This window comes from Cucumis melo, chromosome 10, assembly GCF_025177605.1.
Source record: "Cucumis melo cultivar AY chromosome 10, USDA_Cmelo_AY_1.0, whole genome shotgun sequence".
NCBI classification, from domain to species: Eukaryota; Viridiplantae; Streptophyta; class Magnoliopsida; order Cucurbitales; family Cucurbitaceae; genus Cucumis; species Cucumis melo.
In genome coordinates this window covers 19,356,212-19,380,623 of record NC_066866.1, presented here as the reverse complement: position 1 = coordinate 19,380,623, position 24,412 = coordinate 19,356,212, and the positions used below count along the sequence as shown (strand labels likewise).

Genomic DNA, 24,412 nt, shown 5'->3' with positions numbered 1-24,412 from the left:
AAATGAGATCATGAAAACCAAGCGAAAAAACCTATCGCAAGTGGGGTCCAAAACACACAATCCAAATATTGTTATAAGATTATATTGAATTACAAACTCATTCGAGTACTAACCCTCAAACAACCCAAAGCAAAAATGAATACCAAAAGTTGGGGAAAAAGAAAAGCAAACTTTTTGTGCTTTTATAATTTGTCTGCAGATATGCCATTTACATTATCTCTATGTTGTATTTAACCTTTTTGCATATTGTCTCAACTTTTTCTATCTTCAAATTTTCATCATCCATTTCTCTCTCTTCCTCTCTCTCTTTTTGCCTCTCTACTTTACCTTTCTATCTCTCTCCCAAATATTACAAATAAAACCTTCAACTCTTCTTCTCTCTTGTTCTCAATTTCCATAGCTTGAATTCATTCTCATGGCAATTTTGCCCACCGGCACTTCAAGATTGGACCTCTCCATCTCTGTACCAGGCTTCAACTCATTCTCATCATCACTCACTCCATCTGGTATACGCTCATTCTCCCAATCAAATTTGCTCTTTGTTTTCTGTCGATCGGTTACGAATACAAGCAAATGATTCAATATACGAAACCCTATCGAACTTTACTTTTAGGGTTTGGTTTTGATAGAAAACCGAATGATTTGTGTTCAAACCCTGTAATTAGCTGAGTCTTGGGAAAAAGTAACGACAAAGAAATAATCGATGAGATATTGTAACTTGTTCGTGATGTGGTTGAGTTTAGTGGTGATTTAATATGTCGATACAATGACGTGGTTTTGTTGCAGTAGGGAGAGATTTGGACATGAACAAAGCTCCAGATGAAGAGGAATGGATGATGGGAACTATGGAAGAAGATGAAGAAATTAATAACAATGGAAACAATAATCCAAGAAAGAAACTGCGTTTAACGAAGGAACAATCTCATCTTCTTGAACAAAGCTTTAGACAAAACCATACTTTAAACCCAGTACATTTCTCAAAATTCCCTCTTTTTGTTTTTTCTTCCTTTTATATATTTTATGTGTTTATTTATTTATTTTATTGTTTTTATGTAGAATTATATCTTCTTTTTATTTAATTTTTAGAAACAGAAGGAGACTTTGGCAGAAGTGTTGAACTTGAAACCAAGGCAGGTTGAAGTTTGGTTTCAGAATCGAAGGGCCAGGTGGGTTATTAATTTTCAACTTAATAATCTTTAATTTTTTTTTTCTTTCTATTTGCTCACTCTCTTTATTCTTTATTTGAGGGCTTAATTATATTCCCATGCATAATTTGTCTTCGAATAGCTTTTCTTTTATTCTTACTTTTACATAATATATATATATATATATATATATATATATATATATATATATATATATATATATATATATATATATATATATAATCTTTTTTTTTTCTTTTCTTTTTTTGAAGCTCAGACGTTTGTTTCCCTATCTCACATTTTGATGGTTAACTAAACACTTAAAATCACTCTCAAACTTACCTAAAAACTTTCAAAAAAAAAAAAAAAAAAGTATATAGTAAAATAATAGATTAAAACATCATTTCTTAAAACAAAATAGTTATTCAATAGAAACTAGAAAACTTATATAACAAATCATCATTTTAAAAACAGTTTTGCAAAAACAAGATTGGGATGAAGAATAAACTCAATGAATTTTCATATGACTTTTTCATGTTAGTCATAAAAGAGTGTATGAACTTTTTTTTCCTAAGGAATTCTATCTTAGGTCGTGATTGGGATTGACCAGACAAAAAAATGGTTTTTTTAAAAAACCAATTCTATTTAAACTCAATTTGGTAAAAAATGAAGTTTTTTCAATAATAGAAAATTTTCACAAATCATTTATACTCCATAAAACAAAACTACTAGAAAGAAAGTTCTTTATACCTGAATTTTCTATGAAATGTAAGCATTTTGTAATATGTTCTATATTTTTTTTACAATTTGGGGACAACTTTTTTTAAAAAATTGTTTAAAAATAAATATTTTAAAATGTTTGAAAAGTTATATTGAATCATTGCTAAATACTTTAATTCCATTTCGACTTATTTTCGAAATAAAAATATCCCTTTTTCTTAACCCTTCAAACATTGTATTACATCATTTTTACTAAAAGAAAATTATATGTTATATTTCTGTTTCTAAGCTAACATAGCTGTTCAATATTTCTTTTATCAATAATATAATTAAGTTACTTTTACATATTGTAGTCCATATGTAAAAGTAAGTTATCTTTACTTTCATTTGAGAGTACTGTATCCAAATCAATTGAATTAGGTTAAAAGTTGAATATTAAATTTTCCTTTTGTTAATCTATAATTATAAAAAAAAACATTAGAAATTTTAAAACAAATATATATATATATATATATATATATATATATATATTAAGAAAAGGCCTCTATTTAGTAACTATTTTGTTTTTTTAAAATTAAACACACACTATTTTTATTTTCAATACTTTATTTCTTTTGTCATCTATATTCTATCCGTGGTTTTAACCTACGGTCAAAATTTGAAAACACAATTGAAATAGACTTTCAAAAAGTATATATTAAAATTTGACTGAGAATTCAATCATTATATTAAAGAATAATTAACATTAAAAAAATAAGTTTAATCATAAAAAAAAATAAAAAAAGAAACAAAATGATTATGTAAACCTAGCTTCAAAATTGAAATCCATAACCGTAAAAATTTATAGACTAATATATGTTTTAAGGCAATAAGTTATTAATTTTGGAAATAAATGAAATGTCTTCTAAAGTTTCCCTATGAAAATCAATAATGAAAAAAAAAAAGGAAAAGAAAAAGGTTTCATTAAAGGAATATGGATATCCAAACCAGAAAAACAAGGTTAAACTATAGAATTATTTTGTCTCTTTTCTAGAAAATAAAAAATTATAAAATAATAATAGTGGAATTATGGGGTAAGATATGCAATGCCACCAAGAGACAAGATGTGAACAAAATTATGAACAAGTAATGATGTGGTTGCCTCCCTATTACTTTTTAGATATATATATATATATATGTCAATAACACAACGTCTAGGGTTTGCTTCCAACGGCCTCGTGTGCCTTTACATTACCCATATGATATTAGCATTAAATTAAAGTTTAGCTTCTCTTTTATATTATATCTTTTTCTCTAATCCATGCATTAATATGAATACATATGTAGTAGGTTCAATTAATTATTTTAATATATTTATGTTTCTTAACCGACCTTGCTATAAAAGATGAGATTTTTCAAAATTAATTGGTAGGAAGAACCAACTCATAAATCTTATAAAATTTGATAAATTTTAAACTACATTTTAATATTTAAAAAGATATATGAGCTATACTCTTTTGATTGCTCCAATTTTTAAGGGGATCAAAATACAAATCCATGTTTATATGATAATTGACTTCTAAAAGTAAGTAAAACTCTTTTGACCAATTGGACATGTTCATGTTGACAAACTTTTGTTTGGATTTTATGATTTCAAAATGACTAAATGTAATAAGTGATAATTTCAGAGATAATAATCAAATGTATAGAAATATTTTAAAAAATTATAAATATACCAAATTCAACCGCTTATAGACTTGTGTCGCTGATAGATTTTTAATGATCTATTAGTGATAAACCAACATTTTCAATATGGTCTATTAATGGTAAACTTTTAGTATCGATAGATTCTGACAAATTTGTATGTATGCAAATTTTTAAATTGTTGCACTATGTTGATATTTTGAATTTAATTGTTATGTTTGTAACTGTTTATTTCAAAATTTTCAACTAGGTTTAGGGTTTAGGGTTTAAACTCCGTATAAGTCTTTGTTGATATTATAACTTTTATTTCGTTCTTTCATTTATTTTCATTTGTATTTTTTTTTTCTAAGTGTTTGTTTTTGAATGATAAATCATTTTGAGAATATGGGAGTGTTTGATAACAAACAAATGTACTTTTAAAAAAATATTGTGAAAGAATTTAAATAAAGATAACCTTTTCTAAAACACTTTTTTCTATAACCAAATTCAAATGGGTTCTTCATCTCCATAACTAATGAACTTAGTTTCTCAAAATACATGTTTTCCTTTACAGAAATCATGATATTTGGTCCAAATTGAAAATTTGCCAAAATTACTATTAGGGCCCACTTTTAAATTTCACTCAAACTATTTTCATTATTGTATTTAGAATTATATTTTGAAGTTCAACTTGATTTTATTGTAGTGTTCTTCACAACTTTTTATTTTACCTTTCGCCTAATACTCCAAAACATTTATCTATTTTTCAACAATTTAAAATAATAGAAATAAATAATTAGATGTTGGGTATTATATATATCTTGCTTTTTGTAACTTTTCATATTTTTGAATTTTGAATGTAAGAATATTCACATGGATACTTTCAAACTATATGCTATGAATATGACTAGTTTGAAGTTGTTTGAACTAATTATTATGTCAGATATTATGGGTACAAATAAGAAGTAAAAAATCAGTTAATTAAAGTTAGCATGAAAAAGGTAAATTTATATACCATTTAATTTGCTTTGATAATAATTAGAATCCAAGAAGACAATAATAATGTTCTTGTCTTTCACGTAAAAGGGCTTCAAATTGCATTTATTTCACTTTCACATTTCTTTTTCTCTCGTCCTTCTTTTTTGTTAGGCACAATTATTGGTATACTTTTGTGAAGTCAGATCATATTAATTTTGAAAATATACTCCATATTTTTCAAAGTAGATATATCTTATTGCATTTACCTTTTCTATGTATTAATTAAGCATTTATTTGGGTATGAGGTAAAAAGAAAATAAATCTATCATATATCAACATCATGATGAACTGATTGATTAAACTAATTGCCACTATTATTCTTTGGGTTAAAGTTGGTTTATTTGGTTTTTTTAGTTTTAACAGATTTATTATAGTTTGGTTAAGTCTCTAAAATACCCTATAGTTTCCGTACACCTAATTAATCAAGGCTTCTCTATTTACTTCAAGTAAATGTTAGCCATAAAAAGTCATTTTTATTTGAACTTTATATATATATATATAAATGGTTTAAATTAAAATACATTTTATAAATGTGTCAAAAAGTTTTAATTGCTATTTTTCTCAAAATAACTTATTTTTAAAATGAAATATTTAAACAATTAGACTCAACACACCTGTATGCTATTTTTCAATAATATAAATTGTACAAATAAATAAGCTATCTTTAATATAAATTTATTGTGATGTATGTTTGAGTGATTTTGAGAGAATAAAAAATAATTTTATCGATATTAAATTTAAAATTATTCAAAAACATTGATAATTATTATAACATTTTTTTTTTGTTATTCAAAATCAATAATTTGATTAAAAGAATTGTGTCAAAGTTTTGAATGGGTTACAGATATGTTTTGTGAAATAATCACTAATATGAAAAAAGGGTTAAAAAGTAATTTTAACCCCCGTTTATTATTTTAGTGTTTTTGTTATGTATGGTTGAGAATACATCTTTTAGAAGGCCTCACACTTCAATTAAATTCAAACTCTAAAATAATAGGGTTACTATTGCATTTTACTTATTCCGTATTAATATTAGTATCTATTTGCATATGAGTTAGAAAAGAAAACCTACATGTACGCAAATAAACAATGACATATTATATCTCAACAATGACTCAAATAATTTTCTTTAAACTTTTTAAGTATACAAAAGTTTAGGTGATAAATTAAGTATCACTTCAAACATAATCTCGAGGTTAAATATAGTAATTTCACTGAGTTGCTTTTGCTAGTTTTTGTTTTATGTCACTTTAATTATGTTCTAATAGTTTAGTCACTAACCCTTTTCTTAAATAGAACATTTCTTGGAAGGCCGATACGCTTAATTTTGATACAAAGTATGAGTAAAGATTGAATTTCTTTAGAGTCAAACTTATTTAAAAAATGAAATAGATATCTTTTTATACCAGGAAACACATTTTTTACCTATTTAGAAAACAATTTGAAACATGTCTTATTATTTTCAAATTTTTATTATGTCTTCCACAAGCTATCTTTAAAATTTTAAATTAAAGCATTTAATGAAACATGTGCCAAATGAAAAAAAAAAAAAAAGTACTGAAACGGTTAACTTGTCTCATGGAGCTATTTTAAAATTAAGTTCACACTTTCAAGATGAACATGTTAATAATAACACACAGCACAACAAAAGAAACTCACTAAAAGTGTAAGAAAACTATAAGTTTTGAAAAATATGTATATTTGACCCTAAATATATTATTTTGGTCAATTTAATTCTTAAATTTTGAAAAATAGTTTTAAAAGATCTCTATCATATGAATTATTGATTATACATTTTATATTATTTTAAAGCACTTTTCAATTGAAATTGTTTTTTCCTCTCCTCTGCATTTTAATAACTGAAAACTGAGTTAAAATAATATCAAAAGTACATAATTATATACTATATTTCCAAATTCAATGACTAAAAAAGTGATATAAAAAATATAAAACAATCTGGAGAGTTTAAAAACTAAAGGACCGAACACTCTCTTCTAAAATATTGGATAAACAAAATGTACACTTTGCAAATCTAAAGACAAACTCGATTCATTATTAATTTTTAGAGATCTGAAACATAATTCTTTATAAAGCAAGATTCAGAACACAAAACTCTTAAAATGATAGGAACTATAACGAGTTTATATGTTATGAATTGATTAGGAGCAAGTTAAAGCAAACGGAGATGGAATGCGAGTATCTAAAGAGATGGTTCGGGCTATTAACAGAACAAAACAAGAGACTACAAAAGGAGGTGGAGGAGCTAAGAGCAATGAAGGTGGCGCCGCCGACGGTGATTTCACCGCACAGCTGCGAGCCCCTGCTGGCGTCGAATCTCACAATGTGCCCACGCTGTGAGCGCGTGACAACCACCACCCTCGACAAGACCCGGATTATCGTTTAATTTGGTCGGCCGCTGCTCCCCCGCGCCCCTTTTCTTTTTTAAACTCATGCGGAATCATCACTCCATCTTAATTAATCAAAATCTTACTTATTACCCTTTTTGTTTTGTTTTGTTTTGTTTTTTTTTTTTACATTTTAGACCTTTCTCATATGCTATATATATATATCATACATAGAGATGAGTGTTTGGGTTTTTGTCATTGTTTGAAATTGAGTTATATTTATATAATACTATTTCTTCTGTATTTGAAATTTATGTTTTACATAGTTTGCTTCTTCAATTTTTACAATACCTTGAGGTGCCTCATGTTTCATTTATGACAGATTTGTTTTAGACTTTTCGAACCCTATTTATGATGTTGGTTAATTATGTTAGGTTGCACTACAAGAAAATGAAGCATTCCCGACGCCAAAATAGACGTCGACGTAAGGAACGCCGGGAAAAAAGGTTTTTCTGATGCCATCAACACCGCATCGGGAAAACACTCTTTCCCGACGCATCAAGAAGGCGTCGGCCAGTATTTGTCGGGAAAAGGGCAAATTAGTTTTAAAAAGCAAACTATTCCCAACGCGGTGCATAGTGCGTCAGGAACGGCGTCGGGAATAGGGGTTTTTCCCGACGCGTTACAAAGCGTCGAAAAAATCATTTAAGGAGCGTCGGGAATGCCCCTTTTCCCGACGCTTATTGGGGGATTTTCCGACGCCGCGACATTGCGTCGGGAAATCTCCTTTTTAATCGTTTTAGTTCTGTATTTTACAGAACCGAAATCGAGAGGGGGAAAAGAGAGGAGAAGTCGAGAGGGGAAAAGAGAGATCCGTCGCCGTTTCGCCGCCGTTCCGTCGTCGTCCCTCGCCACCGTTCCGTCGCCGTCCCTCGCCGCCATTCCACCGCCATCTGCCACTTTAGGTAAGTGGAAAATTAAAATTTATTTAGTTTCAATTTATGTTTTAGGGTTTTTTTTAGGAATTTTTTTTAGGATTTTCTTTTGGAATAGATTTTTGTTTGTTAAATGTATTTTTGTATAGAATGTGTGTAATTTGTGGTTGAATTGAAATTTGAATGGTTTAGGGTTTAGGGTTATTTAGAAAATTGAATTGAGGGGGGAGTTTATAGTGAAATGAAAATTGAATGGGGATTGAATGAGGGGGGAGGGGGGGAGGGGTTAATAGTTAAATTGAATTGGGGGGGGGGGGGGGGGGGTTATAGTTAAATTAAAAAATGAATTTGGGGGAGGGCGGTTTAAGTTAAATTGAAAATTGAAATTGGAGGGGAAAGGGGGGGGGGGTTACGGTTAATTTGAATGAGGGGGTTATTGTTACATTCAAATTTGAAGGGGGGTTTATGTTTTGAATTGAAAATGTAATATGTGTGTTAAGATTTGTTTTGGCTATCCTGCAGTTATGGTAGCCTGTTTGTGTTGAATATTTTTATTGTTGATTTGAGATGGCTATCCTGCAGTTATGGTAGTCGTTTTTGTTTTGAATTTGTTGGTTTCAAAAGGTGATAGTAGGATAGCTTGAAGTATTTTGTTGTTAATAATTAGGTTGTGTTGGCTATCCTACAGTTATGGTAGCATCTGTAGTTTGGAGGAGTTTGTAGGATGCGAAGATTTTGAAGTATTTTGTTGTTAATAATTAGGTTGTGTTGGCTATCCTGCAGTTATGGTAGCCTCTATAGTTTGAAGTTAGTTATTGAAAAATAGTGAAAATTCAGGGGAGTAAGTTATGGATGTGAGAGAGTGAGAGAGATATGTTTCTAATCGAACCTATTTATGTTTTAGGGACTTAAACGATGGATAAGGGTTTGATGAAACTTAGAAATAAGTTATCCCTTGAGTATAGACATAGAGTGGCCCAATTTTTAGAATTTGCCAAGTTTCACGTTGATGCCTACAGACGATTAAGGTGTCCATGCAAGAGATGTTTGAATTTAAATTGGAGCTCATTAGAGGGTGTGGAATGACATCTGTTGACTATTGGAATATCCTCATACTACACAGAATGAATGTATCATGGAGAGTCCTTAAGCTATAGAGGTACAGAAAACTTTGAGGAAGAAACTAGTAGTAATCATTTTAATGAAGGAACTAGTAGTAGACAATTTAATGAAGAAGGTGATATCTTTGGTATGCTAAATGATTTACAAGGCCCTATTGAACATGAAGAGGAAATAGAGGAATTTCGTTTGGAAGATGAAATGCTGATGAATGTTGGGGTAAATATAGATGAAGATAGAACAAATAATATATTTCAAGACTTATTGAATCAAGCACGTAATGAGTTGTACCCCGGTTGTTCTGAATTTTCGTCGTTGAATTTTTTGGTTAAGTTGATGCATGTGAAAGTTCTAAATGGTTGGAGTAACAAGTCGTTCGACATGTTGTTAGAACTCTTAAGAGCAGCGTTTCCAATGTGTAATAGTACTATTCCTAGTTCATTTTATGAAGCAAAACGAAAACTTCGTGCTTGGGCTTGGGATACGAGACTATTCACGCATGCAAGTATGACTGTGTATTGGCCAAATGAGTACCTCGTACAGTATGTGGCCTATTGTGTTACTTCCTTATAATTTGCCACCATAGAAATGCATGAAAGAGACAAATTTCTTTATGTCACTGCTCATACCCGGTCCTAAATCTTCTGGTAGAAAAATTGATGTTTATCTCCAACCATTGATTGAGGAATTGAAACAGTTATGGACTTTTGGGGTGCGTACGTATGACTCTCTTACAGGTCAGTTCTTTCAGCTATACGCAGCCTTGTTGTGGATGATTAATGACTTTCCGGCGTATGGTGGCCTATCAAGGTGGAGATGAAGGGGTATCAGGCATGTCCTATGTGCAAGGGTGATAGATCGTCCTTCAGAATACGAGGTAGAATATCTTTCATGGGACATAGACGCTATTTTCCACAGAATCACGTGTGGCGTAGAAGTATGCTACACGATAGAAAGGTAGAGCGTAAGGCTCCTCCAGTGGTGATGAATGGACATGAAATATTAGAACAACTAGATCAGTTGAAGTTTCCAGTTATGAGTAAACGTCCTTCAATATAGGATAAGAAAAGAAAGAGAGCTCTTAATTGGACGAAGAAAAGTATTTTTTTCGATCTTCCTTACTGGTCGAGACTACTGTTACGTGACAAACTTGATGTAATGCACATTGAGAAGAATGTTTGTGACAATTTGGTTGGTACGTTATTGAACATCGAAGGGAAAACGAAGGATACCACGAATGCTCGGTTGGACCTACAAGATCTGAAGATAAGAAAGGATTTACATCTTGTTGAAGCGGGTAATCGATTGGTGAAGCCACATGTGAGCTACACGTTGACTACCATTGAACGAGTAGAGTTTTGTAAGTTTCTGAAATCAGTTAAGTTTTCCGATGGATTTGTTTCCAATATATTGAGATGTGTGCATGAAAGAAAGGAGAAAATATAAGGACTAAAAAAACATGATTGTCATGTTTTATTACATCGACTGCTACCAATTGGTATTCGAGCATTCTTACTGAAGAACGTATACACTGCTATAACCGAATTATGTAATTTTTTTCGTGACTTGTGCACCAGAACGATAAGAGTAAGTGATCTAGACAAATTGCAAGCAGATATCATAATCATACTTTGTAAGTTGGAAAGAATATTTCCACCTACCTTTTTTAGCGTTATGATAAAACTTTCCGTTCACTTACCGTATGAAACGAAGATTACTGGTCCAGTTTCTTATAGTTGGATGTATCCGATTGAAAGAAGTCTACGCACGTTAAAGTAGTATGTTAGAAACAAAGCACGTCCTGAGGGGTCAATTGCAGAAGCCTATGTCATGAATGAATCAAACACCTTTTCTTCGCGTTACCTACGTGGTATAGAGACTCGATTCACAAGAGATGAGTGAAATGATGATACCATTGTAGACAACGAGGTAATTGATGAATTTGAAATTTTCAAGCAGAAAGTACGACCCTTAGGTGCATTAACTGTTCGTGCTATATCAGAGGAAGAGAAACGACTCTTCCATTGGTACATACTGAATAATGCTGACGAAATATCGAAGTATCGCAAGTAAGCATATTCCTCATCTTCGTAATTTTTAAATATTTGTTATATATTGTTCTTACATAAGTTAAACTCATCCCTATTAGGAAACATTTGAGGCTCCAATGTCGACATGCTCAAAATTCTATGGATTTGTATAAAATACATGAACGGGCATTCCCTGAATGGTTTCGAGCACAGGTGTTAGAATTGCGTTAGTCTGCAAACCTATCTAATGATTTCTTCTCACTAGCAATGGGACCATCCTTTGACGTTCGTTGTTACAATGGATGCATCGTAGGTGGTGTAAGATTTCACACTATTGAACTTGATTCCCAACGTACTACTCAAAATAGTGGAATAATGGTCGGTTGGTGAAAGCGATGCAAGTGGAACTAGCGACAATAATTTCTGTGGTGTTCTGGACGAAGTGTTGCACGTACAATATCCGTTGAGAAGAAATGTATGGCTATTTAAGTGTCGGTGGTGTGACATCGACGTAAACAAAAGTCAAAGAACACACGTTGAAGTAGGGTACAAATCTCTCACCACATCCCGTTTTTGGTACGCGGAGGAACCTGTAATTCTTGCAACTCAAACACATCAAGTTTTTTACGTAGATGATCTAAAAAATGGTAGCAGTTGGAAAGTTGTGCAAGTCATCCAAAATAAGCGTATATGGGACGTGCCAGAAGTGGAGGATGTTTAGAATGACCATATTAATATACTAGAAGTTGTTGTAAGCCATCAAGTGGATGACCACATTGAGGATAACACTCTATGTAGAAATGACGTTGATCCCACAATCGTTGAAAGACCGGTTGTACGTCATGTCACTAATGACTTCATCGACGATGTGGATGAACACTTGTCACATGCAAGAAATGACGAATTATAGTGACAAATTAAACCACATACCCACATATTTATATCTAGTTTATATATTTTGATTCTAGCTATGTGTTTGTATTTGCTTATTGAATGTTTGTTTTCTATGTCCATAGCCATTATGTCATATCGACGATCAAATTTTATGGAGACGGATGATATGTTCCTCCAGTCTGAGGATGATTTAGATAACATCGCGGGAGGGTCGTCATCTGTGGGCAACAATACGGGTGAGTCTAAGAATTTTCTTCATTTTAACTTACAAATATTTCATGTTCTTTTTTCTAACTTTATATGTTATTATCAATTTATTGAGCAGGATTTTCTTCTCAACAAGTGACTCTGACTCCTAACAGACGTGCACAGTCTCGACTCTTGGAGTTAGAGTGCCACGTTGCAATAAATGGGCGTATTCTGATGACGATCGCTCCTGAAGCGGAGAAGCCTATTTCTCCATATGTCGTTTGCTTCAGCCAGGCGATAGGCGTGTGCGTGCGAATAACATTTCCCGTCCACTGTCTTAAGTGGGCGGACGTTGGGAGAGAATACATTGAGGTTGTCAAGGGTGACCTCCAGGTAATTAAATGCACTACACATTTATATATGATTTCATTTGAAACATATCTAACTTTAACCAATCTAATGTGTTATGTTTGTAATGTGTAGCGATTGTTTGTGCTTGATTTCAATGATCAAGCAATGAACAGGTTTGTTGAGCATCAGATGCTCATGACCTTTAAAGAGTTCCGGGCTGACTGTCATAGACATTTCAAAGAGTACAATGACCCAGAGGAGGCTCGTGCCAACCCACCAAACGCATTGGTTGGACGTGATGAGGATTGGCACTTCCTCTGCGACCATTATATCAGCCGTGCATTCCAGGTATTTGTCATGATTAATTATGATAACTAGTTTTAATATGTATAAGAAATAAACAATATAACTGTTTTAATGCAGAAGCAATCACGGACGAACAAAGCTGCTAGACAGAAGCAGTCTTACAATCATAGTAGCGGGTCCAAATCGTTTCTACAACGACAGTATGAGCTCGCTGAAAGAAAAGGAGAACCGGCCGATCGTGTGGAATTGTTCCAGGAAACACACGTTCGAGCTGGGACAGTCGTGTCGCAGGCCGCTGAGGATGTGCATGTAAGTTATGCCCTTATTAATTATCCACTTTCATTATATATTTTTGCGCGTTACCTAACATAGTTTTTAAATTTGTTGCAGCATCAAATGCTGGAACTCCAAGCCTAGCCTACCCTAGAGGGTAGTTAGCCACTCTCTGAAGATGAGATATGCGATCAGGTTTTGGGTAGACGACTAGGCTACTCAAAAGGCCTTGGTGGGGGACCTAAGGCCCACAGAACGGCGAGTGCAAGCAGTTCGTCGACATCTTGTTTGCAGTCCACAGAAAAAGAGATTGAATTACAAGCTAAACTTCATGAAGCTTTGGAACGGATTGAAGTACAAGATAGAAATCACCAAGCATTAGCTTCGCAAGTGGAAAGTATGAAAAAGATGATAGAAGAACTAACTCGTGCACAACAGGGACCACCACATGATCCCTAGCTCTACAGTACGTATGTGTCTCTATTATTCTTAAGTTTTTACAATATATGATTATGTACTAAACTTAGTTATTTTTATACCATTTTTAGGACCGAAGGTGTAGAATGACGCGCATTCGCACCTCGTTAGGAGACTTTTTCTTATGTTTATGTTTTTTCTATTTTGAGAACTATATTTTGTTGTAGTGAACTTATTGGTATTATTAATTTTAATTCTATTTTTTTAATTTGTGTTTGTATATTTCTTAATTTATTTTAATTTTATATTTAATTTGTTTTAATTTAATCCAAAACGTCAGGAAATTTTTTTGAGCAATCTGAACATCATTGTGAATGTTTGAGCAAAATATTATAAGGAAAACAGTAGAAATAAAATATTTAAAAAATATATATAAAAAGGAATTTCCGACGTAAAGAAACGTCGGAAAAAAATGTCGGAAAAGATGTTTTCTCGACGCTGAAATATGCGTCGGGAATGAGGTATTCCCGTCGCAAACTATGCTGACGCCTTTCTCTCGACATTCTTATTGACGCCATTTGATACGTCGGGATATCCTTTCCCGATGACTTTTCATTTTCGTCGATGTTTTTTGGCGTCGGGAGTACTCCTGTCTCTTGTAGTGCTGTGGATTAAAACAATCTGTGTTATGATAGGATAGTTGTTTAACCGGCAAAAATCTTGAAAATATCTTCAAATGTAGTTGATTCAACGAATCAACAACTATAATGGAAGATAATCCAATGCTTTTAACACAGTAGGAACAACAACTAGCATGTATAGTAGAGACACTAGAGACAGCAAACGTTCGTTAACCTAGTTCAATGACATTGCATCTACGTCTAGGGGGTATTTTGACTCGATAAAGGAGATTTTATTACGAACAACTACAGATCATAAGATATCTCTCATGATGTTTAGTACGAAGGTTACAGTTCAGAGCATCTCTATATAAGAATATATGTGACAGAATAATCCACAGACATTTAGTTAATTAAGTCTTTGTTTAATTCTATCTAACCAAACCTCCCCCTTAATCGCTACTTCCTGATTAAGTAATATAAAAATGAAGATCTCCCCCTTGATCTATTTTCTCATCAATCATCCAGTCAGGGTTCTGTATGTGGTAGAGTTATATACGATCTTCATTAGGATGGTGTGTTGCTGTCTAGTTCATTTATGCACGCCTGCACAACATATTGAGAAGGATATTTACTGATGTACACTTACAGCAACAAACGACTGGTTCTTGTAGCAAAACAATTCTTCGCCAACAAGAATTAATTTTTGAAGCAGTAACCAAATAATAACATTTAACTTCTATATATAAATGGTTTTTGTTTGCATGGGCGTATCTGATCATACACATCAGATCTCCCGCAAAGCACTGAATAATCCACATATATTATTCTTATTCTCCTAGCAAACCGGTAAACCAACCATCTGGGCCAAAAATAATCTTTTTCCCTATTTTTCTACGTCATATATCTTGCACTGTTTGAGTAACAAATACGACGAGTCCACAATATTTTAACAAACCCCCTTGGGTCTAGGTGTTATTTGTTCAAACATGCACCAGATCAAGACAAGTATAACATTCAACAAACATTCCACATAACAACTGTATAGACAAAAGTAGGAAAAGACAATAACAACCGAGATCTTAACCACCATTTATACACACAAAACATATACTGATTAGAAGAAGAAAAAATTGTCCAATAATCTATATAGCCCAGGGAAATTTCCACAAAACATAACAAAAACTGTCAACTAAAAAGAGCTGGAAAAATCATCATCTAATCTCTTCACGATACAACCAAACAACCCCAAAACTACTCTCCCTTACAGGTCAAAAAAATTACTCATGGATCCAAAGACTCCTACGATTCAGCAATCCTTGCTCGAAAAGCATTAAGCACTGCGTCCACAACTGTGCAGCAACCAGTAAGCGAAGCTTGAACTCGCTGAACTTCCTCTAGAATGACACTGAGAGCTCGAGATTCATCTGACAAGAGTTGCACAACCCGGATCGCCAAGTCATGAGACAAATGTAAGCCAACGACTGGAACTTGCAAGTCGACACCAGAGGAGCTAAAGCCCCGACGAGGAGGATGAAATGTAGCAGGAAGGTCAGACACATGAGAGCCTTGGAATAACTTGTAGCTGAGAGAAATAATTTGAGGAGCAGGACCCACAACTTCGCCATCTGCAAGCACTTCTTGGTGTATGGAGAGCAGAAAGCCATTGATTAGATGAGGAAAGCAAATGGGGATGTTGATGGCATAGGTGTTGACATGGCGAAGGATGTGCTGAAATATAAATTCCCCAACATCAACATGTCGTCTAGTACTGATATGAAAATAAGTTGCGCTAGAGCGATAGAAATGGTAGCCATATGAGTTGATGGAAAGCAATTGGCCACCCCTATCTTGTGAAGAATTTCATACTTCAGAATCAGCGTAGCAACCGAAAATTGTTTGTTAGTGGGCCATGAACAAGCCATTCCCTCAAATAGCCCCAAGGCAAGCTGCTCAGAGGTGGGTTGACATACAGTAGGACCAGAAGCCACAACATCATGGAAATAATCATTTCACAGATAAGAGAGACTTGAATACATGTACCCCACACACGCACTTTGCGAAAATCAGGAGTGTCAGGTCTATTAAAATCCATGGGAAGATTAACAATAAACTTTCGAACCAATTTAAGATAAAATACGATAATGATCAGATATAACAAATTCATCTGCAATCCGACGCTTTATGACATATTTCCACTTGAATACACATTCCTCTAAATGAAATGAGATAAATTACTACTTTTTCATCTTTTTGCGGCATGTTAAAGAATCCATATATTGTTTTATAGTGATACTTTCTTTTTCCATACGATTTTCTCAATATCCAAAAATCCACACGCTGTAATAATTTTTTAAAGATATGAAATAATTAAATTATAGCCATAATTGCAAGGAACATTAACGTCTCCAACTCTACAATAGATATGTGACACTAATGATTAGATAATATTTTTGAAAGGGACTTGTCTAGTATCATCCTCCCATGCAATAATTTACAAGTCATTTGCTACTCACGTTTCATTTTAATTTTAAGTTCTTGATAATGAGGGTGGGTGCATCAACGCTGAAAACATTTTGATGGTATCGATTTTTACATTCACTCGTGGCCCTGTGGGTTATGGGTTATCAGTTATGTGCTACTATATGTTAGACACGATTAGTGGACATATAAATCTAAGACAACATAAACTTAGGTCCAGAAAAATTAATCAATAAGTTGGCTGGGACTATGTTTTAATGTACTGATGTTCTCTTCCAACTTTTATAGTTTTAAGATGCCATAGCCAGCTCTACGAGCAAAATGAAACTTATTGATTCCATGGTGGGAATTTTGAAAGGCATTCAACAGGTAATACTCATTTCCACTATTGATCAGCTTGTGACCTAAAAGAATGAAGTAACTAACTCTATTGGAGATCTATAATTGGTGAAAATATTAACTTATAATTTAGATACTGGTGTTAATGAACCATGTAAAAGAGCCACAAGATCAAACCTAGCAAAAAATATCCAAACATAGCTAAAAATCAAACAGATAATGATTGAGTCGTTGAAGGATTTCTCTTCTATGCGCCCATTAGTTACCGCTTACTTTGATGTATACATATTGTAAGATATGTTATTACAACATTACCGTTCAATAAATATGTTTGAAATTTCTTTTCTTTCATTGTCTTTTTAATGCACTTGTAGGTATCTATACACACGTATGGAATCAGTGAGAACTTTGAATCTATACAAGTTCTTTAATGCTGGGTCCATTAGCTGTGAGAGTTCTAAAGAAGAACGTGCCCAATTGTTGATTGCTCGATTACTTGAAACAAATTATGATCAACTCTTACTGATTTCTTACAATTCTTGATATGTGGATAACCTAAAGTAAAGGATTCAAATTGTGCTTACAGTAGTCTAATATATAGTCTTATTATTTCACACGTATGTTTAGGAATCATTGGACTTTGGTTATAATAACCAATCAAAGGGTGTTGCCTCTTGGATAGACCCTTTGAAAAACCGTATTGACCGAGACATAAGTAGTTGAGATGTATGTGACACTTATTGTGTTACTTCCTTTTTTCTTTATGCCACGGTACTTTAAGTAGGTAAAAGTTTGATATTCATTTGTGCATGTGTTGTGTTGTGTATGTGCTGTGTTGTTGAAGTGAATGTTCTATGTATGTCAATCTATGTATATTCTTACCTTGATGTGTAGAGTCATTATAAACCCGATATTTTCTTTGGATTTTTATAAAGAAAAATAAGAAAGGAATAAAAGAAATTAGATATTAAGTATATAATATTTTATATATATATATAAGATGGTTTTTATAAAAAGGAAAAAAAGAAAAGAAAGGATATAAAGGAAGGAAAAAAAGAAGAGAAATTCCAATTTTCTTTTTCTTCTTCTCTTTCCCTTCACCGCCAAGCTATCTTAATTCCATTCTTCACCATTTTTTTCACTATTTCTGCACTAAATTTCAGAGAGGTTTCAAAGGGTAGAAGGCTGAGAAAGGAAGAAGAATAAGTTCAAAAATTGTAGGTTGAAGGAGACAAGGAGTTTGCAAGACAAACTTCTCTATAGTTCATTAAGCACATCTCTGGTGTTCTGATCGGTTTAAGCTACATAAAAAGAATTAACAGATGAGGTTTAAATTTACTGAAAGCTAATTCTTTTTCGAACAAATTTTATGAAGAAAGCTTGAGCAAATTCGGATGTTCATTGGGTGAATTTTGACAGAGAAGACAGAGTAGATTGTTTTCACGCGAAATCAGGAGATCTCTGGTTTTGTTTCAATATTTCAGGGTGTAACGGTGGAATTAGGATCTCTATTTGGTACGGTTTGAAAGCTTATTCAATCACTACAACTTTTATGAAGAAATTGTGAACCAAAAATGACGGAAAACAAGTTAAATTGTAGGGACAAGTTAAAGGGGTTGTGGTATACGCGATTGTTGAAGCTGTTCTATTTCGAGGGACGTCTGAGATTATATACACGGAATCAGATTTACATGTCTTGCGATAAAATGAAGATTTTGACATAAAGAACTCTCACTTTAGTTAAGTATTGGAAGAGTTATGATCATTTGAATGTCATGCTGCGAATCTCGAAAATTTTGAGAAATGTATGGAATATGGTTTTATTTCTTAAAGTTAGACTTCTTAAGCATCATCTTTAGTGAGTCATATCAAGCATAACATTTGAAGATCATAATATTTAAGTTTCTAATACTAGGTTTTGGTATTTTGACAGGTCAAGAGAAAATAGATCAAGTTTATACACAAGAAAACTAGTCTAAGACTGTGACTGACAAAAACAAGTTTAAAAAATGATTCTTGCGGTTGTGTAAACCTTTTAGGAGCTACAATTTGTGTACGTTTATACACCGGAGATACTCTATAGTTTGTGTACGTTTTAGGAGCTGCGGTTGTATAAACCTTTGTTGGTTATGTTTTGGTTTAAGGTGTCTCTAGGTTTACTTGCGGAATCAGTTATTTCCGAGCTACACTTCATGTATCTATATGATTAGTCTAGGTTTCGCTTTGTTGTTGCATGTTCAATAGTTTATAAACTAGATTAGCAAGTTTATCACGTTAATGATTTCAGCAGAGTCGACAGATATCGATAGAGAAAAGCGTTTGTCGGTCGACTTCACGCTGTCTTTCGGTCTAAGCTAGCAGGTAATCTAGGAGGGGGTGTGACAGTCCTACTCTAAAATTTCATTTTCTTTTCATACTTGGTTTTGTAAGAACCCATTATAGCAGTGAAGCTATATTTGCAGCAATTCATTGATTAATAGGTCTTTTTGTAGGTTTGGTAACAAAATTTTGGTTCAAATGTACTTATTTAAATAGTTTGTTGGTACCAAAACATATATGTTTATTGCTTCATTGTACAAACCCTTTACCAACAATTGTACAGATATTACGAAGTGTATGTTAACGTATATATATATTAAAGCTTTCACAGTTTCTTTCCATATAGTTGTGTTGTAGTATAGTACTTTGTGATTGAATTGGTCTATGTAATGGCAGGGTGGCAAGAAAATCAGGGATTAAAAAAAATAGGGTAACAAAAACAGCGACACGGAAAATAAAATTATGACATTTGAATTTAAAAGGTATTCTCGACAGTTAAAGTCATGGTAGGTGAAATTAGAACACTTAATCATTATCATAAATTATAAATAATGACATTTATTATCAGTCATAAAAGATAAATAATGATAGTTATTATCTGTTATAAAATATAAATAATGAAAGTTATTATCTGTCAAGAAAGATAAATAATGACAGTTATTGTCTGTCATAAAATAAGAGATTCGTGACATTTACTTTCTGTCATGAGAAACACCTTTCATTACAGCTTTTTCGAACTGTCATAAAAAACTTTCTATAACAGCTAGAACAATGACTGCAAATAACTGTTACAAAATCTTACTATAATAGCGTTTAACTGTGACCGTAGGCCCTTTGTCTAGTAGTGAGACCATCACTTGATTCCTTTGGATAACCTACGAATAGGCATAATTTTTAACGATGTTCTAATTTCTTTGAATTTTGCACCAACACGTGTGTCGCGCATCCCTAAATTTTAAAGTGAAATAAACTTCCTTTACACAATTTCCATAGCTCATAAGGTGTTTCTAAAACATTTTTACAGGAAACATTATTCAAAATATAGACAGCAGTCTCTAAAAGCATATCTCTAAAAAGAATCTGGCAACTGAGCAAAGCTTATCATAGAGTGAACCATGTCCAACAAGGTTCGGTTTCTTCTTTATGATACACCATTCTGCTGAGGCGTACTATGTGCAAAGAGTTGTGAATGGATTTGATGTTCTATCAAATAGTCTTGGAATCACAAGTCCATATACTCTCGGCCACCTCAATCTGATCGAAGTATCTTTATTGTTTTACCTAATTCATTCTCAACTTCAACCTTATATTGTTTGAACTTTTCAAGAGAATTTTCAAACAAATTTGTCTCCAAACAAGATAGAGTTTAATCTGACAACCCTTCTGAACGAGCTCCAGCGATTCTAGAATCTTACCATGAGTAGGGGGAAGTAAGTGGAAGCAAATGTTGCTACCATGAAAGGAAGTTTTCAAAAGGATCGTCCTCTAAAATCAAAGTTGGATATTCAAAACCCAACCCTTAAATAGAGAAGAAGGGAAAGGGGAAGACTCCCAAAGAGAACAAGGGAAAGAAAACTTTTGAGAAAGGTAAGTGTTACCACTGTGGCTAGAATGAGCACTGGTTAAGGAACTGCTCAAAGTAACTTGCAGAGAAAAAGGTAGAGAAGGAATCGTAAGGTAAATATGATTTACTAGTTGTTGAAACATATTTAGGTGAATATGAAAATTCAACTTGGATATTAGATTTAGGAGCCTTTAACCACATTTGCTTCTCATTTTAGGAAAATAGTTCTTGGAAAAGGCTTTCAGAAGGCGAGATCACTCTCGAGGTTGGAATAAGAGATATGGTGTCAGCTGAATTAGTGAAAGATTTAAAGTTGTATTTTTTAGATAGGTATATCATACTTAAGAATATCTTGTATGTACCACAAATGAAAAGAAATTTAATATCTATCTCTTGTATTTTGGAACACATGTATAAAATATCTTTTGAAATTAATGAAGCGTTCAATTTCTATAAAGGTATTAAAGTTTGTTCTGCTACATTTGAAAACAGCTTATATAAGTTAAGACCAACACGGGCAAATTTGTCTTAAATACTGAAATGTTTAGAACAACCGAAGACAAAATAAAAGACAAAAAATTTCTTCTAATGCCTATTTATGGTACTTGAGACTTGGTCACATAAATCTCCATAGGATTGACGTATTGTTTAAAAATGGACTTTTAAGTCACTTAGAAGATAAGTCTTTACCTTTTTGTGAATCTTGTCTTGAAGAAAAATTGACAAAGTGATCTTTTACTGGAAAAGGTCTTATAGCAAAAATATCTTTAGAGCTCGTACATTCGGACCTCTGTGGACCAATGAATGTCAAAGCTCAGAGAGGGTACGAATATTTCATTAGTTTCATGATGATTATTCGAGGTTCGGTCATATTAACCTAATACATCATATTTCTAATTCTCTTGAAAAGTTCAAAGAATATAAGGATGAAGTTGAGGTGGTATGTTTTATGATCCTTAAGAAAATAAAGTATTTGTATCAACAAATGCCACCTTCTTAGAGAAAGACCACATAAGGGATCATTAACCTCGCAGTAAACTAGTATTAAATGAGATTTCGAGAAGTGCTACAGATAAATCGAGTGTATCCACTAAAGTAGTTGATAAAACTAGGAAATCTGGTCAAACGCATCCTTCTCAAGAGTCGAGAGAGCCTCGACGTAGTTGGAGGATTGTTCATGAGCTTGATCCTTACTTGGGTTTAAGTGAAACTCAGGTCGTCATACCTGATGATGGCATAGAGGATCCATTAACCTATAAACAGACAATTAATGATGTAGATCGTGACCAATGGATCAAAGCCATGGCCTGAAAATGGAGTCCATGTATTTCGATTCTATTTGAACTTTAATAGATCAACCAAATGACGTAAAATCTATTGGTTGTAAATGGATCTACAAGATGAAACGAGATCAAGCCCGTAAAGTACAAACTTTTAAGCCTTGACTTGTGGCAAAGGGTTATACCTAAAGAAAGGGAGTGGACTATGAAGAAACTTTCTCTCCTGTTGCCATGCTCAAGGTGATTAGAATACTCTTATCCAATGCCACTTTTTATGATTATGAAATTTGGCAAACGGATGTCAACACAACCTTTTTGAATGGAAATCTTGAGGAGAATATTGATATGGCTAACCAGAGGGATTTATAGAACAGGATGAAGAATAAAATGTTTGTAAGCTTCAGAAATCCATTTATGGTTTGAAGCAGGCATCTAGATCTTGGAATATAAGATTTAATACTGCGGTCTAGTCTTATGGCTTTGAACAAAATGTTGATGAACCTTGTGTTTACAAAAAGGCCGTCAATTCCATTGTAGCATTCTTAGTTTTATATGTAAATGATATTCTACTCATTGGGAATGGCGTAGGTTATCTTACTAATATCAAGAAATGGCTAGCAACACAATTTCAAATGAAAGATTTGTGAGATGCTCAATACGTTCTCGGGATCAAAATATTTCAAAACAATAAGACCATAACACTAGCCATGCCTCAAGGATTCTATATAGACTACATGTTGTCGAGATATAAGATGCAAAATTCCAAAAAAGGTCTGTTACCGTACATATATGGAATTCATTTGACAAAAGAACAATGTTCTAAGATACGTCAAGAAGTTGAGGATATGAGAAATATTCCCTATGCTTTCGTTGTTGGGAGTTTGATGTATGCAATGTTATGTACTAGATCTAACATTTAATACTCAGTTAGGATGGTAAGTAGGTATCAGTCCAATCCAGGACGTGATCATTGGATAGCCGTTAAGAATATTCTATAATATCTTAGGAGAATAAAAGATTGGCAATCCAAAAAAGGCGTATGAAATTGAACGATTGAAGAAGTTAGGAGCCACGTGTTTGAAGGTTCCACAGACCAGCTGATGCAAAGGATTGGTTGAATATGCATGAAAAATATTTTGATTTGATGAATTGTCATGAGGAATGAAAGGTCAGATTGGCCATATTCCTGTTGCAGAAAAAGGTAGAGGGATGGTGGAATTCCATATTAACCAGGCATGGGGATGCACATACATTAGCTAGGAAGACTTTCAAAGACATATTCGAGGAAAAGTATTGTCCTAGCACGTAATGTGAAGTGAAGAGAGATGAGTTTTTGAGGTTGAAGAAAGGGTCATTTTTTGTGGCTGAGTGTGAGTAGAAGTATACCGAGCTTTTATGGTATGTGGATGTGAATGTAGCTTATGAGCATGATAGGTGTCGTAGGTTTGAGGGAGGACTGCGTTCTAAGATATGTACTCCCATTATAGACATTGTAAAACGGTTAGATTTCTCTCAGTTAGTTAAGATTTGTCCTACGTGTGGAATAGAGCATAGTAGAGGGGAAGTCGGTAGTGGAGCCTAGTTGTGGGGTTTCAGTAGGTAGTGGTTTTTGAGGTCGAGAGCAACGGAGGTTCATACCTTGGGTGAATGTTTCAGGTTGTCAATAATTTAAGAGTTATTCTAGTGGCCAGTCATCGAGGCAGGTGAATTCAGGTATTGCATATCAAAGATAGAGCCATAGAGCACATAGTCAGTTTGTTAGACCAGTAGCGGTACTGGGACTGCAGAGGAGTCAAGAGTCTATTACTAGTGTGTCCAAGAAAAACCAATATTTGTACTGTGGTAGAAGTCACCACGTTTAGTGTTTGATGGATGTCGGTGTGTGTTACTAGTATGGACAACCAGGATATTTTAAGAAAGGTTGCCCACAATTGAGCACAGTAGTTCTAATGGATCAAGGAGTTAGGTCCAAGACAGTTGAGCAATCGAGAGTTTCAGCAGCTCTGTTGTAGGGCACCAGCGGTGCAAGGAAAAAAGAGAGTTGTAGGAATACCTAGGCAGCGAGGAAAGGTCTATGCCATGACTCAACAAGAAGTGGAGGATGTACCAAATGCAATTACTGGTACGATTCTTATTTGTAATGTACATGCAGTTATTTTATTTGACCCAGGTGCTATGCATTCCTTCGTTTCTAGTACGTACCTGACTAAGCTAAATAGGATATTTGAACCTTTGTATGAGGCGTTAGTTATTTACACTTCAGTTAGTGATGCTTTATTAGTTAATGAGGTGTTGGTTGACTATGAGGTATTAGTGGAAGGTGTCAGTATGCTAGTAGATTTGCTACCACTAGAGTTATAGAGGTTAGATGTAATTTTGAGAATG

At 33.4% G+C, this 24,412-nt stretch overlaps 1 protein-coding gene across 1 annotated transcript; it reads left to right on the top strand.

Moving 5' to 3' along the window:
• Window positions 1-275: 275 nt before the first annotated feature.
• On the top strand, window positions 276-7,213 carry LOC103495072 (homeobox-leucine zipper protein HOX3-like). The gene is made up of 4 exons (XM_051090839.1): window positions 276-506; window positions 787-968; window positions 1,087-1,166; window positions 6,729-7,213. Exons 1-4 carry the CDS (start codon window positions 416-418, stop codon window positions 6,967-6,969), a joined length of 594 nt encoding a protein of 197 aa, XP_050946796.1. The 5' UTR covers window positions 276-415; the 3' UTR covers window positions 6,970-7,213.
• Window positions 7,214-24,412: the final 17,199 nt, after the last annotated feature.